Source organism: Columba livia, chromosome 5, assembly GCF_036013475.1.
Source record: "Columba livia isolate bColLiv1 breed racing homer chromosome 5, bColLiv1.pat.W.v2, whole genome shotgun sequence".
In the NCBI taxonomy this organism is placed as follows: Eukaryota; Metazoa; Chordata; class Aves; order Columbiformes; family Columbidae; genus Columba; species Columba livia.
The window spans coordinates 9,545,843-9,568,151 of NC_088606.1; the positions used below are offsets into that span (position 1 = coordinate 9,545,843).

A 22,309-nucleotide genomic window follows, 5' to 3' on the forward strand; every position below is an offset into this window, starting at 1 on the left:
TTCCAAAAGTGCCAGAAGGATGAAAAGGTCAGACGACTGCAGGAGGGAAGAACAGTGATGGAATGAAGGGACAAAAACCAGAATAATTTCACAAAGTCCAATATATATATATATATATGTGTGTATATATATATATACATATATATATATATATATAAGGTGAGAGTAAAACAGTGATCACAATAATGTTTTTCTATAGTCACATACCCGCTGGGGGCTGGATTTAACTACCACTGTTAATCATGGCAATGAATTAAAGCAGTACTAAAAATTAAATCAAGCGTCACCACACCATAGTCAGAAGCAAGATGGGGTGATGGGGACTTCCAAACTTCAACCCTGTGACGGTGGCGACAGGGAAAAGGGGACTCCAGTACGACTGCAGAGGGATCTGCCCCAGCCAAAGGTGTCACCAGGATGGACCCAGCTACACCGTGACTCTTCAGTTGCTGACAATTCTTTCATTACTCTGTACTTGACATCAATGTAAACAGGCAGTTAAAAAATTTAGTCCACCAAACACATACTCCCTCCCCCCAAATTAACATACAAAACCCAGAATCATCGTCACATGATAAAAGAATGATTTATTAGAGCAACTTTATGATAAAATTATATAAAATAACGATTTGCTTTTTAAAGACGTCCACAATATCACCTTGAAACAAAATGTACAGATACTGCCTATAATCCAAACAAAAATAAATTACCATTCAAAAAAAATAAAAGGTGAAAAAAAAAATCAGGGCAGGAGAAACAAATCAAAATTATACACAGCATTTCAAGAGGGTGTGGAAAAGAGAAAGTCATTAATTGATTCAAGTTATACAAACGTGTTTCAGCTTTACTCTCAGACAGCTCAGCTTGCATTTGTGTTGCATGCAAATGGAATGATCCAGTGAACAGTTCAGAACAGCAGAATCAGCAGCATAACAACAGCAGAGAGTGAAATAGGCACAATTCAGCACGGGGCACATTGAGAGTGAACAGGTAGCTCTGTCTGGTCTTTGCAAAAGTTATACACATTTACGGAACTTCAAAAATAGCTACTGTGATCTGCAAAACAAGAAAAAAACTAGTAGTATCTCGCACTTAAATACTTTACACTTTATCTTTTTTTTTGTCTCCTCTTTTTTTCAGTAGGCTGTATGTAAACATTCCACTAGTTGTACCTTTACTAAAATACTCAAAGATGATGCAGACGTTCTTTTCTCCTGGAGCACGACCACGAGGTGACATCACCACAGATCCATTTGGGTCCCCGCTCACAAAGCTCGTACATTCTCGCTGGAATTTACATTCATGCCATGAGCACAGAGTAATGGGTTTTTACATTTGAAAGCGTCAAACTGAGAACATGATTTTCAAGTATACTGGAGGAGCTGAGGGCTGGGATTTTGAAAGGTGCTCACGGCATTAGGCACCCAAGAGAGCCTGGAAACCCAAAAAAAGGACTTGAGCACTTGTCTTCCCTAAGACTTTGAAAATCCCACCCTCCATTACATTTCTTTAGTCAGACACAACACACAGACAGCAATATGGTACGAGAGTGACCCACGGGGCAGTGTCACCCCTACCGAGCTTAACGCAAGGCCCATGCGCAGCTCTGGGATCAGCCAACACTGATCCTGGGCCACCCAGAGGCACCGCGACACATCTGTGACAGTCACACCACACCTGTGACAGTCACACCGGGGTCACACAGAGGCATGTTTTTGTGGTTCCATACAGTACTGCTTGTAAGAGCGAACAGTGACTGAGGGAGCTATGGTCGGGTGCCTCGCTCTTTGGCTTATGTGGAGCAGACAAGTGCAAATGGGGTGTACTTCCAAAGCAGCGAATACAAGAAAAAAAATACGTTGTGTTTCGTCATCGTCTAGCAAAACTGTTCTACACGCAAAGATCCAAGGATGGATGTTGTGTCAGGACACAGCAGCGTTTTATAGTTTGGCTGAGTTGCAAATCAAACAAATCAAGCTGCACATCCTCCCTCCCCCTTCACACACACATTTCCAAATTATAAACAGACACTGACTGTTGCACCCTTATCAGTCACTTGAAGAGGTACCATATTTTGTGGGTTGATTTCACTGATGTAAAGTGTCTGCGGGCTCTCCCTCATGTTCAGAATAGAGCAACCAAGGAAAAAAAATCCATCCCTGATGTGTTCGTGAATGAAGGAAGAATCAAGCAATTTTCATATGAAAGTAAACAGAAGCCCCATCAAGGGCATGGTGTAGAGGAACAAAATCCACTAGAGCATAGCCATGAAGATGTGGGAACATGGCTAACAACTACTAAAAGTCAGATGTCTGAGTAACTCACGTGTCTCTACAGCAAAACAGAAACTAAGCACAACACCTTATCTGCGAAGGTCCTTCAACTCCTAGTGAGTTGGGGTAGCACCTGGTCTGTTCAAACCCTAACCAAGAAGGGCTCGAAAAATTGTGTCTCATATGTCAGGAATGATACCACCACTTACGATATTAATCAAGGACACAGTCAGGTATTTCAAGAAAAGACAGATCAGAATAAAGGACTGAATGCACACGTTTAGATAGTGCGCATATTACAAGCAGAAGAACATCAAGAGCAAATTCTTTTTTTATTCTGCATTCATCTATGCGAAATCTTCATGGAAGAGTATCCCCACACAGGCAGATGAGTCTTATAACCTACTGGAAATCTTGGAAGGATACTTGCACCTACTGTTTACCAGCCAGCACCTTGCACACTCAAAAGACACTAATGGCCTGTTGGCAGACTCCCATTTGGGGAACAATCCTGTTTCTGCTGAAGTGGATAGAAAGCTCCCACTGGCTTCACCAGGAAAGCAATCACGGGCTTCACTAGTGAGATCAAAGACTTTGTGAGCATCCCTATTTATTTAAACTACTTTAGCAGGTTCCCACTGTTATGACATTCTAGCAGAAAAGCTCAGGTAACTACTGAAGCTAACTAAGGAATCCACTACTCACCCCAAAATATAAAGTCAGCACACGAGAAGCAGTCAAACTTGGGAAACCATTTTCACTGGTTAAACTACACACTGTATGAGGGCAAAGTGGAACTCATCTGCTCACCTTTCCCAGTAAACGCATCCTCTGCAGCTACAAAAGAATTTCTTTACCTGATTACTGTTTATTGACCAGAATGAATGAAAAAGGAATCGATGAAAGACAGAAAAAACTGGGAGCAAACACATTTGGAAGAGGTCCCCTCAAAACCAAAACTTTTGTTCCTGAAGAAACAAAAATTGGTTAGTGTTCTGTGGTTTAACAGAAAGACAGAATACAAACCCCAACTTTTTTAAAACAAGAAATTGCTCAGTGCAACTGCACATAATCCTTTGTGTTTCAAGGATTATAACAGACCAAAAATAAAATCCAGACAAAAATCCCAAATGTAGCAGCGCTTGATACTGTTGAATGGTTTCTGAGGAACACCACAAAATGGTCTTCAAGAAACTCTGAATTGAAAAAGAAACTCATAAGAGAACCAGCCGTCAAGGTGGAGCTACATTTAAGCCATTATTCTTTTCAGTGCTGTCAAGTGAGCATTAGTTCACAGCAACTGTGCAATTAAGTTTATTACATGAGCCATTGGAACAGATGTTTTTCCTAACAATCAGCTAATTGCAAACATCTTAGTCTCTGGCCCAACCAAGAGCATTTGTAGCTCATTGTAAGAAGTCAGTATACTTTTTCTTTTTTCTTAAAAAAAAAAAGCAGCTTAAAGACAACATTTGTACCGAAATAATGAAAATTTGGTAAGCTAAACTGTAAAATCTGACTTTTTGTACCTGCCTCAAACTTTGGGCCTGAAATACCATCAAAAGTATTAGTAATTTTTACATTCATAGCATTAGTAATTTTTACACTTTCCCAAGAGAAAAACAAGAGGGTTTATTCTGTCTTGTTTTGGCATTTGGACTGAAAAAAAGGATGCAGAGCTTCAGTGTGGTTGCCTTTTTACAACTGCTGAAAAGGACTTTACACAACTGCACTGAAGGTTTCTCCTAGAAACCCGCGATATTGCACCATCATTCTGTTGGATTTGCACATTGATTCCAACATATGCTTCACTTGTACACTTCGAAATAAACCCAAACAAACAAATAAATTGAATACAGTACCAAAAAAAGTGTTATTTTAAGTTGTGCCTCATTACAATTGAATAAACAGGCCAACGCAAGAACACTTTAGCTTCGGCAGTACTGAATGGAGTGTATGAAAGCCTGTTTTCTTATGGCACGCTGGAAGAATAAGTGAGTAATTTTCTAAAAATCAGTTTGCCTCTATGCTGAATATGTGCTGCTCCACAGTGCTCGTCTTGTTTAAAAGGCATAAACAGACTTTCCATCCACCCTCACAGCATAGATTATGTTTTGTTTTGTGCAATGTGCTAGCAATCTAAACAACTGCTTCACACAAACTGTCCACAAACCACTCATACACAATACTAATGCGACAGTAGATTACAATATGATAGCAATACAAAATATTGTATCAGATCACATATTTCTCTCCGTCTGGAATGAAATTTGAATCTTGTAAGCTAGAAGACCCACAGTTCGATTTCTGCGTGTAGTTTCTCATCTGTGCTGGGGACAAAGTCTCCAGTGTGGACCCAGAAGTGTTAGCAGTCCTGATTTTAGTGGCTGTAGATTGTTTAGCAGCAGAAGATGCTTTGTTACTGGCAACTACATCCAAGTTTCCAGTAGGGTCAACGATAGCGTTTATGACTGGGGAAAAAATAGAAGAAAAGAAAAAGAATAAAAAAAGAGAGAGACATATGAGCAGCATTCAGCAGTTTCTAAACAGAAGCTTGTTACCTTCATTTTGAAGGCAGCAGAACTGTAGGCAGTACTCTCATTCATTTTAGTCACGATATTTTCTTCATTAGTACCTTCAGGCCTAAGCTGCTTTAACAAGCAAAACCTCTCCCAAACTGAAGCTACAAGGACACTGAACTTTCTGGTTAAATTGTGAAAGACAAACTGCAGCAGCCAAATTGCAAGCTTAAAGCACAAACCCCAAATGATGCCTTTATGTTTTAGTATGTCTTTATTAAGCCTCTCGATGATGCAAGAGCCTGTCTTGCCTTTTCTAGAGCTCTCTGGGCAAAACTGAAGTTCAACAAGCGTAGCACAGCTTATTGGCTGAAAGAGCTGCCAAATATTATTTCAGCTAAACAGACCTTTGTCCATTCATTTTATGGGAATATACTAATTACTACAAACAAAACATTTCCACAGCAACAGCTTCCACATTTCAAGAGTCAACAACTTTCTCAAAAATTTGGCAGCACAAGATAATCTAGTGTTCATTCCATATGCAGTTGTCAGAGAGCACCGTGCTAACAAACTAAACTTCTGCGTCCTTTCCCATCTTTCACTGGTACATCAAGCCACATTATTTTATTTTGTGCAAGTTACTGGCATCTGAGATTAAAAAAAATAAAAGAACATTTTAAATAACCAACCTTCAAGCTGTTTCTGCACTCTCCTGAGCTCCTTCAGGATAGAACTGATTTCCTAGAAACAAATGCACAAGAATAGAAAATTAAGCAAAAGTACTCAACTGATGCAGGAATGTAGTCTTACTCCTGCCTTATCTGATCAAGAAGATTCAAATTGTTTAACAGAAAAGATGAAGCTAGTTATCTGTATCGAGGTGCACGGGGACCTTTGCTCTGCACCATTTCACCAAGTGCTACACCACCACCCAGTTCCCAGCCACAGTGGATTTTAGATTTGAAATGCTGGTCAGGTCAACTGAACAAAGTCTCCTCCACTTCCTCCTTAATGCTGAATACATGAAGATATTTGTAAACTCAACTCTTAGACCAGACAAAGCAACCGGTCACATATATACTGCTGTAGCACCAAGCTATACAGGTCCTGCACGGTGTTAAATGTACATTTAGGATCAATCAGATTTGCTGGGTCCGTTATTGTACTTAACTCCCCACTCACAGTCCGCACCAACAGGAGGTCATGAGCACAAATACCACCCTGGGACTGAAGTTTTTTTCTCAACCTATTATCAAACTGCTACAGGTGAAAACAAAGATCCAGGACAAACAACTGTGTAGGATTGAAACTGTGGCAACCACATGGCAGGTGAAGCTTTGGTAGCTGTTTAAATGAGGCCTAACGACCCTGAACTTGAACACCTGTTAAGGGACTGGGTCTTTGAAGACGAATCACAAAGGGAGAGGGGAAGAGTGTGGTAAAACCCAACAGCTGAAGGAACACATTCTGTCGCCCTTCAAACAGCAACAAAAGCTAGCAGTTCAACACATGCAAACGGACTAGAAATTTCAGAAAATTATTTGAAAATGGCTAGAGCTTGTTATTTTGGTCTCTTACAAAGCTTTCATGGACAAAGGCCCTCCATATTTCATTTGTTTGTATGGTCTTACCTTGTTAGATGTCTTCAGAATTGGCACTTCATTTTCTGAATTAATTTTGGCCTCCATCTCCTCCCAGGTCCTTTCTGAGTTTTGAAACAGAATCCTGCAGCACAAGAAGTGGAGCAGGTCTTAAAATTGCCATCCAAAAGCTGCTTGTTTAAAAGACTTAATTATCACAAGATGTGGCAACAAAGGAGATTAGTGGATTAGCAACTGGACAAAGCGCCTTTGAGCTGATTTAGGAACAATCCAAAGTCCTTCCCTAACTGATCTCTTCTAGAACTACAAGCTTTGAAGAGACTTCACAAGCTTGGTGACCTGCAGGCTTTCCAAGAGCCTTGGGACAGAGAAGACAATCTACCAATTTTCTGCTGTATGTTTGCAAAGGCAATATTTCAGGGTTAAGGCAACAGGCATCACAAATCCAGCATGAAAATTTCAATGGGCAAACATATGAGGAAAAGAGATGGCAAATAATCATACTACCCCTTGTTCACTACACACACAGTTTCCTTCTTCTAGCTTCCCTGTGTCTTGACAACCAGACTTTCTGAAGTGACAACAGCCTTATATTGTTCCCAAGTGGCCAGCCCCTCCTTCCATGATCTGTAAACTCCCCTCTTCCCCTTGAGCTTACCCAGCAGCTCCCTGTTTAACCACACAGGTCTCCTGGCTCCCTTCCTTGACTTCCTACGTGTCAGGATGCTCTGATCTTGAGCCTGGTAGAAGCAGTCCCTGAATGCCAACCAACTATCTTGAGCCCCTTTACCTTCAAGTAGCCTTTCCCACAGGATTTCCCCATACAATTGTTTGACAAGGCCACAGTTGGCCCTATTGAAGTCCAGGGTTGTAATCCCACTTGCTATTCTGTTCCTACCACATGAGATCCTGAACTCCACCATTTCATGGTCGCTGCAGCCAAGGCAGCCCTCAACCTTTACTGCTTCCACCAGACCACCCTTGTTAGTGAGGATGAGGTCCAGCAGTGCACCTCTCCTATTCGGCTCCTCCACCATTTGCATCAGGAAGTCATCAATACACTGGAGGAACCTCCTGGCCTGCGACTGGCTGGCTAAGTAGCCCTTCCAGCAAACATCAGGGAAGTTAAAATCCCCCACAACAACCAGGGCATGTAATCGTGAGGCTGCTCTCAGCTGCTTATTATCTTCCACAAGTAGCAAGTAACAACATTTCAGGATAGAGACAAAGTTACTTACTTCATTTTTTCAGCTAGGTTTTCTGTATTTTCACGGATTGTATGTGATAACTGGGACACCGGGTTTAACATCAGATTGTCAAATATCACCTAAAATATAAGGGCAAATCAGAAAACTTTTTAGCAAAAGTGGCATATTACGAAACTGGAATTTTTTTACAGTAAATGATCTCCACTGAAACATCTTTATCTATGTGGATAATACTTGAAGCTCAAGAGAGATTAAGATGATGTGCAGCTTTGTTGCAGCACTTAGGCAAAAAAATACTAACTCATTCAAATTTTTTTCTAGAGACAGAGAGACACAGTGGTTTGCAGTAACGTCAGCATTTTAAGCATTTCTGAAAGAAAAGCTGAAGGCTTTCCAAGCCTCACAGGCACCTTCCCTCCCCAAAAAACCCCAAAAGCCAAATCACAATGCAAGAAGGCCCACAAGCAGTCTGACTGAAACCATCTAATGTGATTTATATGAGTTCAAGTCACCTTCACAGCCAGGTATCCCACCACGTTCCAGTCTGCTTTACTAAAAACAACAGAACCAAGAAATCTGAAACATTCAAGCCCTGTGGCTCAGCAGGGCCCCCCGGCTTCTGCCGGGAAAGCCCATATCAGCTGAGGGCACTCTGAACCTGCACCTTTTATTCAGCCTTGGCACCTGTCCACAGCAGCAGGACACTGCTTCCACCAGCCATGGGACAGGACCAGTACCTCCCAGTTCTCCCCAGCACCATCACCTCACTACACCTTGAGTTTCAGGCTTCCTCACCTTTGAGCATCATCCCAGCGACTACCCTGCTCCCACAGCCCAGAAAAACTGCATCAGATTGCGTATGTTGGAGGGGGCGATGGAGAAAAAGTGGCTTGCTGTCTGCATGGCACAGCACCCAGCTGCGCCGCAGCCCTCCAGCCCAGCTGCAGAAACTCCTCCTAAGGTCCAGATTCTGCCACTGCTGCTCCGTGGGCAGCTCTAACCAGGATGCCGGTTGCAGTTTCATGGCATCTTATTTTTCTATCCGTGCTGCAGATTTCGAAGTTGAGATTTTTGTGGTTTTCTTTAAAATAGCAGTGAAATAGCTCAAGTGGGCTCTGATACCGAATGCCTCCTCCCAAATGAGTGGAGTTTTACAGAAGAGAGGAAACTTCCAGAGAGTATGGGCAAGAAGGGTGATTCTGTTTCACCCCCCCTTTTATTTTTAAACACTATACTACACCTACAAGTCAAGGCTAAAAGCCATTTTTTTTCAGTAGCCTCCTTTGGCAGTTTAGAAAGAGTAGGCACATATACTGCAGCTTAAAGCCACAAATAAAGTAAAGAAAAAGGTGGCCTGCCTCCTCACGGTTTCTTGTCCTTGTTTTTCTTGAGGGATCCTCTTCTCTATTATCGTTCATATTTTGGTCAAAATCCTTCAGTTCCACTGATCCCGGAGGCACCTTCTGGTAGTTCAGACTTGCTTCTGGAATGTGCTGCACCAACTTGGAAACAATGAGTAATGAGTCATTAAAAATGAGCAGGGCAGGAGGCACACAGGCACTCACTGCAGGTATTACAGATTTTCAGGCAAGCCCCAGAGGAACACTGATTCATTTACGTCTTGTTCAGACAGGTATGGGTTCCTAAGCAAATTACTGGACCCCAATCCTGCAAGCATTTACCCACTGGAGTAATCCTACTTAGTGGAGCTATTCCACTATAATTTTGAGTCTTGAGCGCATAGTTGAAAGTACATCTTTGCCTTTTTTGAATTTAGGTAAAACTCAAAAAGGGCCAGTTTTTCCATATCTTATGTTTTAATATATCAATGCAACATTAAAACCACACTAAAATTAATCAGAAACCATTTAGTAACACATGGGAGAGATGAAAAAAGCAATATAAAACCACTGACAACACAAATAATTAACAGGAAGAACAGAAAAGACAAGACTGGTTGACTGACAGGCAAAAACTAAAAGAAGGGGAGGAAAATAACAGTGACAAGACAGAGATATAAAAATAATGGGATGGAAAGTGCACCTGAGATGGATATGCCAGCCGAAAAGATCTACGAGCAATCTGTGTTAAAACAGAAACAAAGAGATCAATGCTAGTGAATGGCTGTGACAGCAAGTATCAAAGAGAACACATGGTTATTTTGTGTTGACGTTCCCAAAAGCGCATTCCTGAGGACCAGGGCTCGATGCCCACCCCCCGCATGCACCGAAGCCCATGAGGTCCTTGTCACCAACCAGCTCTGTGGCCTTGGGCAGCTTCCCAGTTACTGCAAAATGGACTGTGCTGAGTGAAATCCAGCAGCCCCCGGAGCACAGAGAAGGGGCTGAACAACCCATCCACATGGCCCTTTGGTTGGCAAAGCACATGGCTCTTGCAAGAAGACCGTGTGCCATCCAAGGTCCGGGCTCCCCACACTGTGCAATAGCACTTGGGTTACACACAGGCAGAAGGCAGGAGATACGATGGCACAGTGGCACAACAACCAAGATATTTAGCTAATAAGCTTCTCTCTTTCAAGCATCTTTTTGCAAAGTGCAGAAACAGTAAGTCAGGCTGCTTGTAGCAGTGAAACAGTGCCAGAAGGGAAGGAGATATTCCTACAGTCCAGTAGTTCTCAACACAACCAGCTGAAAACACAGTGAGGACAGCACCTGCTCCACCATCATCAGGAGATTTCATATGTCACCTGCTCTCTTCTCCTCACACCTTCTGTTCTGTCACACCCATAAGTATTTCTGCTTGTCACACCACCACTCATACTGAGTATGTTAAACAACAACTTAACGAACATAACTGGGCTTTTAGGTTTTTGCTATATCATTATCAACTTTAAAAACAAAAAAAAAGACCAAGCAAAACGATTCCATGCAGAGCTAAAATTTGCAGAAGTGGCCAGCGATGTGGGGTGACCCACTTGACATGTTACATTCACAGCAGCTGCTCGGCTGTGCAGAAAGCTGAGTCCTGTAAAACCCACACACCCACAACCCAAGGCTTCCCAAACAACCCCTGCCTTTGGTACACAGGAATCATTAAGGTTTCATCCTTGCTGAACTCTTTTTTTGTTTGTTTGTTTGGGGTTTTTTTGGTTAATTTGTAGCAGTACTCAGCTCAGTATGCAAAGAATCTGGGTTATTATAAACTATACAGCTGGGGCTACAAAAACAAACAAAACCGCTCCCAACATGAACTGGGGAAACTGAAAAGCCAACACTGGACCTGAAAAGACAGGACATGCAGAATAAGGTTTAAATTTAAGGCTCCATCTTAAAAGTTAAGAGAACACTCATTATTTTAATCTTTAACCAAGCTTTGTAACAAAAGTAATTTGAAAAGCAACTCATTTGAGGCTGACAACTGCTGTGCCACACACTGGTCCAAAGTGAAGCTACTGGTACAGCATTAAACCCTCAAAAGTGATTCCAGCATCAGTACTTATTTTTCCTGCATTTTTCCCCACTTTTTTAGAACAGATATAAATATGTAATAGTAGAAAGTTGAGAGCTACCAGAATGGCAAGAGCCAGAGTGGTATATAAGACAGTCACACGCAGCAAACATTTCTTATTCACACACTTCCTTTTATCAGATGTTTCAATACATAACTATTATAACTACAGCAGCTATTTTTCGTGATTATGTCCTTTCCTAGAATATTTAATATAAAGTTGTTTAATACACATTCACAAAACTCACAGTGCTTAGCATCACACAGACTGATCTTCCGATATTTCTTAGCAGCTTCCCTGTAATAAGCCCAACTAATTATTTTAGCACAGATTCAGCAGCACCTAGACGGAGGGAAGCGTGTCTGCTGATTCTAGTCCAGTTCCAAAGACGAGATGTGCATTTATTAAACCCACATCAGTTTATATTTCTCCCATTCATAATGTGACCCCCAAGCTGCACTTTTCAGCATCCCAAGCTATTCAGGATTCAGCTCCACATCTCAGCGTCGCCAGCAGAAACTCCTGCTGATTTAACCTGCTCCTGGCTATCGCTAACACAGGGCAGCTCCACTGATGTGCGGTGGCATTTTGGATGTAACCCAAATGTGCTCCCAGCCACCGGCCCTGCTGAAATCAGGGTGCTATCCAACCCTGTTTGGAATGGATCTACTTAAAAGCCTTTAGGGTGGTTTCAGTCACCCCTGGCTGAACACACCAAAGGTTATGGCCCCTGATCTGTCTTCATAGGCTCCTGCCACTGCTTCTTCCTTTATGCCACTGTGAGATGTCAAAAACTGGTCAACCACTGGGTACTGCTGGGAGCATTGCCTACAGTGCAGCACAGCCCTACAACTGCTGTCCTGACTGTGGTGAAGGGATGACAGGTATGTCCCAACAGCAGCACTGTGAAGCCACATCGCAGATAAACCCCCAACTTGCCTGGGTCTGAGCAATCCTGGCTTTGTGACCCTGCCATTCAGCATCACAACCATCATTTCTGCACCAAAATACTGTGTTTTGCACGTGTTTCTCCTCTAGCAGCAGAGGACGTGTCCCCCTGTATGGGCTGACTTATGGTTGTACCCTTCAGTGGCACCCAACCAAAAAATAGGCTGGAAGGAAGCGAGTGCTGAGTACTGGCCACTACCAACCCACAGCAAACATTTCATTTGCAAGTCAGAAGTAAGGCAGACATGTCACCTTAACTGCTTGAAAAGAAAGGCAGTTTTTCAGGTGTGGCACTTGCAAGGAAACAAAGCAATAAAACACTATCTCAGAGCCTAAAGTTATTGCGAAACATTTGTGCACTGCAGCTCCAAACAGCCCCAGGAAAAACCCCTCCCTGAGGAGGCTGCAGCTCACCTCGGCTTAACACAAGCACAGCCACACTGCCCTGATCTGCTGTGTATCTCCCTAAACTTCTGCTTTGCACCTTCAGTAATAACCACACCAGGGTCACAGAGTCCCCAGGTACTCTCTTGGCAGGGTAACAGGTTTGGTCCTTAGCTTTGAACTCTGTTTAGGACAGGTCTGCAGTTCTCACAACAGAGGGTCAGAAGGCCCATGTGAATGGCAGATAAAGAGAGTTGTGTATTTTAAGCCCACACTGGTGGTAGACAGGAGGGAATTTGGATTTAAATAGCAGCAAAGGCAATTTTGCTTTGGCAGCTGGAGCGGCCTGGTGACCTTGCAGCCAAGTTTGAGCTGAGCCGAGTCCCGGCGCTGCGGCACTGGTGAGCCAAATTAAGAAATTGCCTCTCCCTTCCCTACTCCAGTGCAGACAGACTGTGTTACGCAGTTTGGGAGCTTCACTCAAGTGCTGGAAGACAGCACTTCCCAAGCTAACTTGCTTTCTTCCTCGCCTAACTTGGCAGCTGGAAAGCAGAGCCCCTGCCCTCACCCATCAATACACAGATGGAGAGGAGTCAAGAAACACCTGCACAGTGTTTCAACAGCCCTGGCACAAAGGACACTGCAGAAGAACAAAACACAGAGCTGATACAGAGCACACAGCCATCAGCGCCTTGTCATAAACAAGAAGGGAGGCTCAGGCTCCCTGGTACAGCAGCACAGCAGCGCACACCCACCCCATCCTGTTCTTCAGATGCAAACTTCAGCAACATTAATCCAACCTGAGGCCATGAGATACTCAGCAAATAGTACGAGGAATCTAACATTTTGACACTGGGGCACTCCTGCTTTCTGGAGGCACAGTAAGAATGCCCCAAACAAACGCTAAACCTTCCCAGATCTTGACCCATGCAGCCCACTCCCACCTCTTGCAGGGTGGGTTGTGGCACAGGGGAGGTCAAAATAAAGAGCACCCTAAATAGACTGCGGTCAGTCTTTCTGGTGGTGTTTTTAAGGGATGAAGGTTTTTCAGTGCAGATGCTGCCCTGGTCTGCCACCACAACTGTGCCCCATGTGCTTACAAGTGTTCAGAGGCAGAGATTTCTGTCCTTCAGAGTCTTACCTCTTCCCTCGCTGATATGGTGGAAGCAGGAGTGTTGGGCACAGAGCTGAGGGAGGTGCTTGGTCCCGTCCCCGAAGAACTCTGCGAGTCCCCATCTCCAGCAACATCGTGAATCTCTCTAGCAAGGATGGCAACATCCTTCACCAAGGTTTGGCTGAGCCTAAAGCATGGGGAAAGCAGCAGAGTCATTAGGACACATGATGCAACAAGCCTCATATTCATAAAATATAAGAAGAGCAGCCACAAAAAGTTTGTGGGAACTTCTGCAGAGGCTATGTAGAGCAGGTTTTTTTTTGGGGGTGCCTTGGCAGGGTGCTGAGGAACACTCTGTCTGCATACAAAATACATCTGCTCTCCTCCTGAACCCAGCTTCAAAGTAGAGATTTGATTAAAAGCTAACTACCAAAAAGTACTGGAGACAATCCATAAAGAAGCTTTATGTTATTGCTCCCCCACGCATCCACTCTATTTTTTCTTCTCTCTCACTTTTTTAGGAGCAGTCAATTTTTATTCCTGGGACTTCTTTGTTACTTAAATAAAAAAAATCTCAAATCCTCTTTCCTTCTTTCTTGTGGTATATACCAAACTATGCCTCCACGTTCTCCAGAAGGGCTGAGGGATTACCAGGGTAAGCACAGCATACCTTAGAGAGATCTGGTTTTCAGAAACCAGGTCTTGAGACTTCAAGCCCCTTGACAGGTGTCCAGTCAATACTCAGTGATTGCACCTTACTTGCTCTAGATCTCAGAAACAGTTTCTAAGTCTCTGGATTGTTGCCAGCAGAGCTTAAAAAAAACCCCAAACCTTCAGACCAAAAGTAGCTGTTGTGGTAATGTTACAGAAAAGTTTCTGAGAAAAAAAATAAATCTTACAGCTAGCCAGCTTCATCTGAGACACTTTCTTTAAATGAAAAAAAAAACAAGCGAAGTGATAAAACCATCAGTTCATCAAAACATGTCTTCAGAAAGAAAATGCATAATTGAACTAATAAAAAGCAGTTTGATCTGCCTGCCTAAGGTGCCCCCTGTCCATGCTGGTTCGGATAGAGCTGTCACCCAGCACATCCATTATGTGATTCACTTACGGTAAACAAGTCGCATTTTCCCTTTTAACTCTCTCCGACTCCTCTAAACCCCTCCCAGATAATTTGGGACCAGCAACGGAAATCAGAACTGCAATTATGAAGCAGACTCTGTGACCGAGCCCTGCAATGTGCAGCGCCAGACAAGTCTGACGCAACCATTTATTTATAGCTGCCACAACCCAAAGCTGGGAATGCTGCCGGGAGGGAAACCAGCGTCTCCCGCACGCAGAGTTTGTGTGGCACAGGTAACACGGACTGGTTTGGAGGCTGACACACTTTCTAGCAGCCTGACAGCAACGTTCACGCAAGAAAATCCCTTTTGAGATCAGTGCAGCAAGTGACACGAGTGACGTAGAAATGCTGACCCAAAGAAGACAGAAGACGGCTTCCTCAGTCAAAGGTATTTCAAGTATGACCAGTACAATGGAAGACCAGTATTTCTGGAAAGTTGGCATAACACAGTTGCATATTAGAGATGTCAAACCTCAAATGCCACTGTTTAAAAAAAGAATCTATTTGCTTTACTGCTGAGAGGTCCTCCAGGCAACCACCAGACCACCAGTACACAATAGGTCCCGTATCCAGGAACATCAAGCTAAGAAATGACTCATTTATACACAGGGGCCCAGACAGATTTTCTTGTTTGGATTCAATTGTGCAAAGCAAAGGGGTTTCTGCCCCGCAGCGACTGCTGACTGCTCCCTCACCCGCCTCAGGCAGAGCAGCTTCAACAGTTTACATGTTCAGTCTTTGCTAATCCATTTGACTTCCTCTGCAGAGAATTAGGACAGTTCACACCAACCAGTCCGTGCACACATGGTGACTTCCAGCAGAAAGCAAAGATAAGCAGATATAGACAGGTACGTCTTTTGGCAGAGCTAAAAGAGGATACCCATCCACAGCTTGAACAAGAAACAAAGCAAGATACAACCCAGCTTCCCTGCTCCTTGGCGTTTGCTAGAGAGATGGTGCAACCAGCACAGGCTGTAAAACTTCATGAAAACCTTCCAAGTTTGAACATACTGATGTTCAGATACATAGGAGATGGGGGACATGCAACAAGAGTGTCTCTTCTTCTGCCTCCACCCCTCCATTTGTTTTGAACATGAAAAAGCCTCAATCCATTTTCAGCATGAGTCAATGCACAAAACCCCACCTCACCTGGCTATTTCTGCGATCTCTGCTGTTTGCGCCATGAAGTTGTAGGGGTCTGGGTGGTCATCAAAATCTTCATCATCATCCGTTTCTCTGCCGTTGTGCTTCTGCTTGCTCAGCCCAGAGCCACGTAACCTCGGTGTCTGAGTGGCTGTTGAAGTATGGGAGCGTTTGTGTTTAGGGGAGCTGTGATTTGAGCCATATTCTTCCTCCGAAGTAGAAGTGTAATCTGAACCCTGTGGTCTCCGCCTTGATGCTTATAAAAAATGAATTGGTTTCAGACCGAGGACAGTAGTAAAGAATAACTACAACAGGGCAAAAAGGTAACACGAAACAAGCCCGAGAACACACTGAGAGTTTCTGTGCAGATTTTAAGCCAAACGGCACATTCTCAGAGCTTATTTCAAAGCTGAGTGCTTCTATGGCTCCCATTCACTACACAAATTCAGAGTGGGAGATCCCAATGGAAAAGTAAAATGACTGTGTTAACAACTTCATGTAGTAAATTATCACAGACTTGGCTTTCCATGCACAGAAGCTCTGTGTATAAGTAGCACACATTTGAGACTCCTCATAGTCCCACAGAAGTCCTCTTCTAAAAAGAGCCCAATTTTCAAGCCTGCAGACGCCTTTCCAATTAGCTGAAAGTACAAGCAAAAGGAGGGGTCTTTGAGTGAAGAACAGACTATGGTGTTTGGTGTTATTTGCAAGAGTCCACACCCTCACATTCACCTCCTGCCTCACAATTCACCATTAATGTGTTCATCCAGTCAGGTCTGGCTCCGCTGCCCAATTCTCCCAACCGCTTCTGCAGATGTGGAGACACCCAGGTCCTCCTTGTATGGGAAGGATTGAGATGTCCTTATTTGAAAACTGGGCTCCTGCTGTTTGCTGCCTCCCTACACTCTCTACAAACACGGCTTCATTCCCTTCCATCCTTCCCTGGAGAATGAAGACCCACCAAACACAGAACCAGTCGGGTTATTTAAAATTACAACACCTAAAAGCTTCACTGTGTTATCAAGATTATCATAACACTGAAATACTGCAAGCAAATTAAGCCAGCATAATAGATCATACAAACAAAAGTAATTTGGCATATAAGATGCAGGTAGAAACTATAGATAATTACTGTATAGTGAAAAAAAGTATTCCTAGATATTGCTATCTCGGCTATAGCTATATAAATGTCTTGTCTTAGGATTTTTATATATATATATACACGTATGTAAAGAAAAAATAAATTTGCTCATACTCCATCAGTAGATACATAATTTATTTTAAATACAGGTTTAGAATCAAGAGGTCACCCGGTCATTGAAAATCAATTTTGAAATGAAGAGCCTGATTTTCAATCCCTGTACACCAAGGGAAATCAGAATTAACACCCTTCATACCATCCAAATTACACTGTGTAAACAAATCACATACACAGAGCAGCAGGGGAGACAAGGCCATTAGCTTTCCAAATTGGTAACTTGGATTATTCTGTTATCTGTGCATTTCACACGAAGTTACTTCAGATGGCCAGGCAATCTACTGGCATTTCTTGTCTCATGGCCAGATAGTTCATTCTGTTCTCTGTTAGCAGGATTAACTTTCTCTCACTGGGAGAGTTGGAAACTATTCTGATTAGCTAAACACTTTAAGAAATCCTTGAATAAATCAGCCGCATCTGCCTCCTTACTCCCAGGGCTTTGACACTCAACGCTTGTATCATGCTAAAAAATCTCTTGATGCCACAGTGCAACACTTTGGTTTATCAATGTTTGTTCCAGGAACAGGGTGCTAGGTGTTGATTCATTATATCTATAATAGCATTAGTACTGGAACATGCATCATGCACTTGGTGCAGCACTAGGAAGCAAGAAGCACACCAGCACACTGAGAGCTCGTGCAAGGCCCACAATCCGATCAAGGAATTAGGAGGTTAGTATTTTAAGAGCAACTAATTCAGAGGAAGGATGAGCATCATCTGCTGCAACTATGCACAAAGGAAGGTGTTAGCGTGCTGCTACAAAGCGCTGGAAATCAAAAACCAATTCATTTAAACCAACTGATCATTGTTCTCCAAATGATTTGCAGTCTGTGGTCCAAAGGCAGAGAGGGTGCAAAGAGTTCCTCCTGTATGGAAAACTCTGACCACATGATTTTGCTTTAAATTTGTTACTGTTTAACAAGAAGTCAATAATAGCATCATCTCAAAAAAGGCAAGAGAAGAGACTGTATATACTCTTTTAGCTCGTCCACATTCTGATTTACATGCATATACAAATGTGTAAGAAGAAAATCATTGAAAGGGAAGCTGGATGCACTAAAACAATCCAAATCAAAACAAGCAGCAAATAACATTTTTAGCATGCAATAAAAATGAATACCGCAAGAAGGATAATTATTTTAACTGTATGAAAGTATACAAAAAGTATACAACCCAGAACTCTATGACTCCTTACAAAAAACACAGATCTCGTGAAAATACCATCCCTCTCAACAGGCCTGGGAAAACCAGCCAAAGGTGTCTTCCCATCCCTTGTCCCCTCATCATTAAAGAAAACCTAAGCAAACACATCTGCTTTGCCACATCCATGGTAGGTCAAGAAGCATGGGTATAGACCAGGACTTAGACCAAAGGTGTCAGGGACAATCTCTGATTCCCAGTTACCAGGTGAGAGTGGTCATCTGCATTGTCCACACTATTTAATTAAAGGCTGATTTCAATATGAGAAACATTGATATTGCAAGGGTCTGCTGAGTGCACAGCTAGGGGACAAGACAGCCCCCAAACCTCCACCATGGGGGAAACACAACCGTGCACCTGCCTCACCTATGGCAAAAGGGAAAGAAATGACACAGGAGCGTAAAACTCCTGGGACAATCAACGTGTAGTGTCCAGCTCCACATTTGCATTTACAGGAAGAACATGGGAACAGCTTTCACAAAAGGGCATTTATTTTTTGTTCTCCTGTTTCAGAAACTTCAAACCTGTCACGTTGGACACCAGCTGCCATCAACACCACTGTAAGCTCTCTTGGAGTAAACTTTGAATCTTAGAAGTCAAACTAAACAGAACAGAAATCTTTGTAGCACTGAAAAGGCATTAAATTCTTCCTACTTAACAGAAAAATTGCTAATGTGCTCCTGTCAAATGGCAATTGGTAATTCAAAAAACAGTCACTGAAAAAAAAACCCAAAACATAGCTATTGCAATATCCTCACAGACAACTCCACAATAATATCTCACTGGGTATGAGAGATGCTCTGCTGTCTCCAAACCCACAGGAAATCTCAACCTCTGTATCACTCCTTAATTCTGACTTTTGTACTCACTGATGCAGCGCTCGTGTTACTGAGATACCAATCCTGGGCAACCATGTGCAGCCTATAAATCAGAAAGAGGGCAGCAGGAGACGAACATAAAGCACGAGCACTTACTGGATGAGGAGGAATACTTGACACTGCTGGAGCGGGTCCTGCTGAAAGGCTGCTTCACGGAGGCAGCGGCTGCTGTTTTCCTCGCTGCGGCTCTCACCTCTGAAACACCCGTCTTCCGATAGGACTCCACACTCCGGCCTGAAAACCCCGTCCTCGACTGTGCCGTCTCGGAGTCACTGGGCACTGTAAACGAACCCGCTCGTTTCCTCGGCATGGCGAGGATGTCCAGCCGGGAGAGCTTCTTCGTCTCTGTAGACTGCTTGGGGCCCTGAGTGGTGGCTTCAGGGTTGGAGGCTGTTTTCTCAGTATCAATGCACTCATTGTCTGAAGCATCTCCCAGCCGGGCACGACGTAGCTTCGAGGCCCTTGTGGGTCGTGGGGTGGACAAACTGTTGGAGCGGGTGAGAACTTGCTGGATCTTCTGCACATTCGATGTAGTTTTGCTGTGGTCCTCCTTGGTGGCCTGAGCAAAAGGTTTCCTTCTGGGAACTGGCCGGGTTACAGAGTGCTCGTGGTCAGACACAACCGCGTCAGGAACCGGCAAGTAGGGCAAGCTCGAGCTTCTCTCATCATCCGTGAAGTCGAGCGACCCCTGCGTCCCAGCACTCCGCTTCATCTGGAAGCGTTTGGTGGCCTCCACGTGGTTTGATGCCTCTGGTGCTTGTGTCTTCCGCTTCTCCGTCAGCCTGTCCCGAGCGCTGGGCTGCCCACACTGGTCCTGGATGGAGGGTGTGGAGGAAGATTTCTCCTTCTGCAAGCTCGCAACCGCTTTGCGCTTCGGGGCACTCGTCGGGACATTTTTGCCACTCACCAAGCTGACCGTGCTGGCAGTGTCCACGTCCGAATCTCCCGACAAGGAGTCCTCCAGCTGACCAGCAGTTTCTGAGGGCTCCAACTGTTGGCTTTGACTAAGTAATTTGGCTTCCAGTGCTGCCAAAGCAGTTTCAGTGTCCTTAAGGAGAAGATGAGTCTCCTGACCAAAGTCCATACGAGTTGACCGAACAGCCTCTAAATCCTTAAGCAGAGGGTGACTTGAAATATGTGGAAGTTTATTTTGAGGAACACCAGTGTTTGATTTATCTTTGGTAAAACTTTCTTGTCTAGCAAAAGATGATGTTTCCTTTCCTGCCATGTTTTCTTGATCTTGAGGAAGAGTCTGATGAAGGGAAATAACCACTTTCCCAGCTGCATTTATGTAAGCACTAACATCTTTGACTGGTGGTTTTCCAGGAGCTGGTGTGCCAGCAGACTTGAAGGAAAACTCCTGATCCTTGCTGTCTTTTTCTGCTCGAGCATGGGACACGCTCAGAGAGAACTTGGATGGAATCCCCACATCATTGCTGTCATCACCAATGTAGAACGAAGTAGAAACTGGCTCACTTACAGCTCTCACATTTGAGACTCGGGAGGATCCTGGCTGCCGGCTCTCTGATCTTGTGTCTTCCGCCATCTGCTCTAGCATTTTATTGTTCTCTTTATATTTCTTGCCTTTTTCCAGGCTGAAGCCATCGTCAGATCTGCTGGCATCACTGAGGCTATCTGGATCCAAATCTTCTTGGATGAAGAGGCGGCTGCTGGTATCACCATAGGCTTCCACACAGGGGTCCTTCACGATGGTTCTCTTGGTAACCTCAGAATAAGAATCTTGGCAAATCAGGACCGTGGGAGCGGGGCTATCTGATTTATCGCTTGGTGGGAGTTGGGGAAGAAGGCGCCTTGTTCTCAAGGGAGCAGCATTTTCTGGTTCCCCAGGTTTTGGGGCTGCACCGCTTTCTGAAGAGAGTTAAGTGGACAAGAATCAACTGTTGTACAACTATAGCACTTATTTATTTAAAAAGAGCTTGATCCCACAAAGTACAAGTCCACAAAAGTGCTTAGAACTAAGCTTTTATGCAATATGAACATCAGTGGGGCCTGGCTGGTGCTTGCAGCCTCAGGTTTATCAATACACACACCATACTTAATTCCTTTGGTGGATCAGAGTGCTCAACACCTTCCGTGTCTCAAGGCAGAATTTCAGGCTCATCTTCCCAAATATACCTCTCAGTACAAGCACATACTTCAGAGGATAATGGCGGTGCGGGCATTTATCTACCATAACGGCTGGACTTGATGATCTTAGAGGTCTTTTCCAATTAAAATGATTATATGATTCTATAAATCAGGCCACGGGAATAAGACAAAAGGCCATCAGGCAAACCTCTGTAGTTATGCAGTGTTTCAGGTGTCATTCTACACAACACAGCCTATTTGACTAAACAGATGATGTTTTTCACAAGTGTAAGTTCTCATATAATCATATCCCACAGCAAAGTCTGAGGAGAAAGACCTCATACCAATTAAGAGGTTTTGAATTAGAGCTCACCGCCCCAGTGTGGGTGGGCTTATCAGTACGGACACATTTCATAAAACGAGTGCTCATATTTCTCCCATATCTGATACTGCCTTTAAATACCAGGATAACTGGTTATTTGACTATGGTAATATTTCAAACACTCCAGGAGTCAGGTTCCCACACAATGTGAAAACAGTGGCAGTGACCTCCAAAACAAAGGTTTCTTCTATTCTTTACTGTGTCTATCTATAGCTGTTAATGGCATGAGGGTAATGGCAAATATTTCCAACCAAAAAAGGGTGAAAAAGTTTACAAAAGCCAACAAAACGTTGTTCTTCCTTTCTCGTGTTTCAACAGGACCTGGGGCTCTGTAAACTGCCTTCTCAGCTACTAGAGGAGCATGATCTCCTCCCACTCCCCTTCTCCCCTCCATATCCTGTTTTCTACACTAATCTCCACACTCCAAACCTGCCACCCTACAGCAAACCCCAGAATAGCCTAAAATTCCCAGCACAGCCAGACACAAGAAAAGCAGAAGTCAGCAATTATGTCCAAGATAACTTGTAAATGATTTTCATTTGGCATCACAAGGCAGTCTCAAGAATCACTACTCAGGGCTAGTTAACACCCAAGAAGGCCCTTGTGATCTTTCTCTTTCCCAGGTGCCCTTTAGTCATACCAAACATAACATTTAAGAACTTCTCGGATGAGTCTGAAATGCAAACCAGAGGCTATCTCCATCATTATTCCACTGGGA

At 43.6% G+C, this 22,309-nt stretch overlaps 1 protein-coding gene across 8 annotated transcripts in view; it reads right to left on the reverse strand.

The window, feature by feature from the left end:
* Positions 1-567: 567 nt before the first annotated feature.
* The window catches only part of CEP170B (centrosomal protein 170B), a 58,381-nt gene continuing 36,639 nt past the window's right edge, over positions 568-22,309 (reverse strand). For 4 of the 8 annotated variants that reach the window (XM_065063313.1, XM_065063308.1, XM_065063310.1 and 1 more), the window contains 9 exons: positions 19,218-20,990; positions 15,792-16,041; positions 13,547-13,706; positions 9,648-9,686; positions 8,963-9,106; positions 7,635-7,723; positions 6,427-6,520; positions 5,485-5,536; positions 568-4,744 (listed from right to left, as the gene is read on the reverse strand). In XM_065063313.1, the coding sequence (XP_064919385.1) occupies positions 4,509-4,744; positions 5,485-5,536; positions 6,427-6,520; positions 7,635-7,723; positions 8,963-9,106; positions 9,648-9,686; positions 13,547-13,706; positions 15,792-16,041; positions 19,218-20,990 (2,837 nt within the window). In that variant the 3' untranslated portion in view covers positions 568-4,508. The remainder of the gene's footprint in view (positions 4,745-5,484; positions 5,537-6,426; positions 6,521-7,634; positions 7,724-8,962; positions 9,107-9,647; positions 9,687-13,546; positions 13,707-15,791; positions 16,042-19,217; positions 20,991-22,309) is intronic. The other 4 variants (XM_065063314.1, XM_065063312.1, XM_065063315.1 and 1 more) reach the window with 3 other exon arrangements.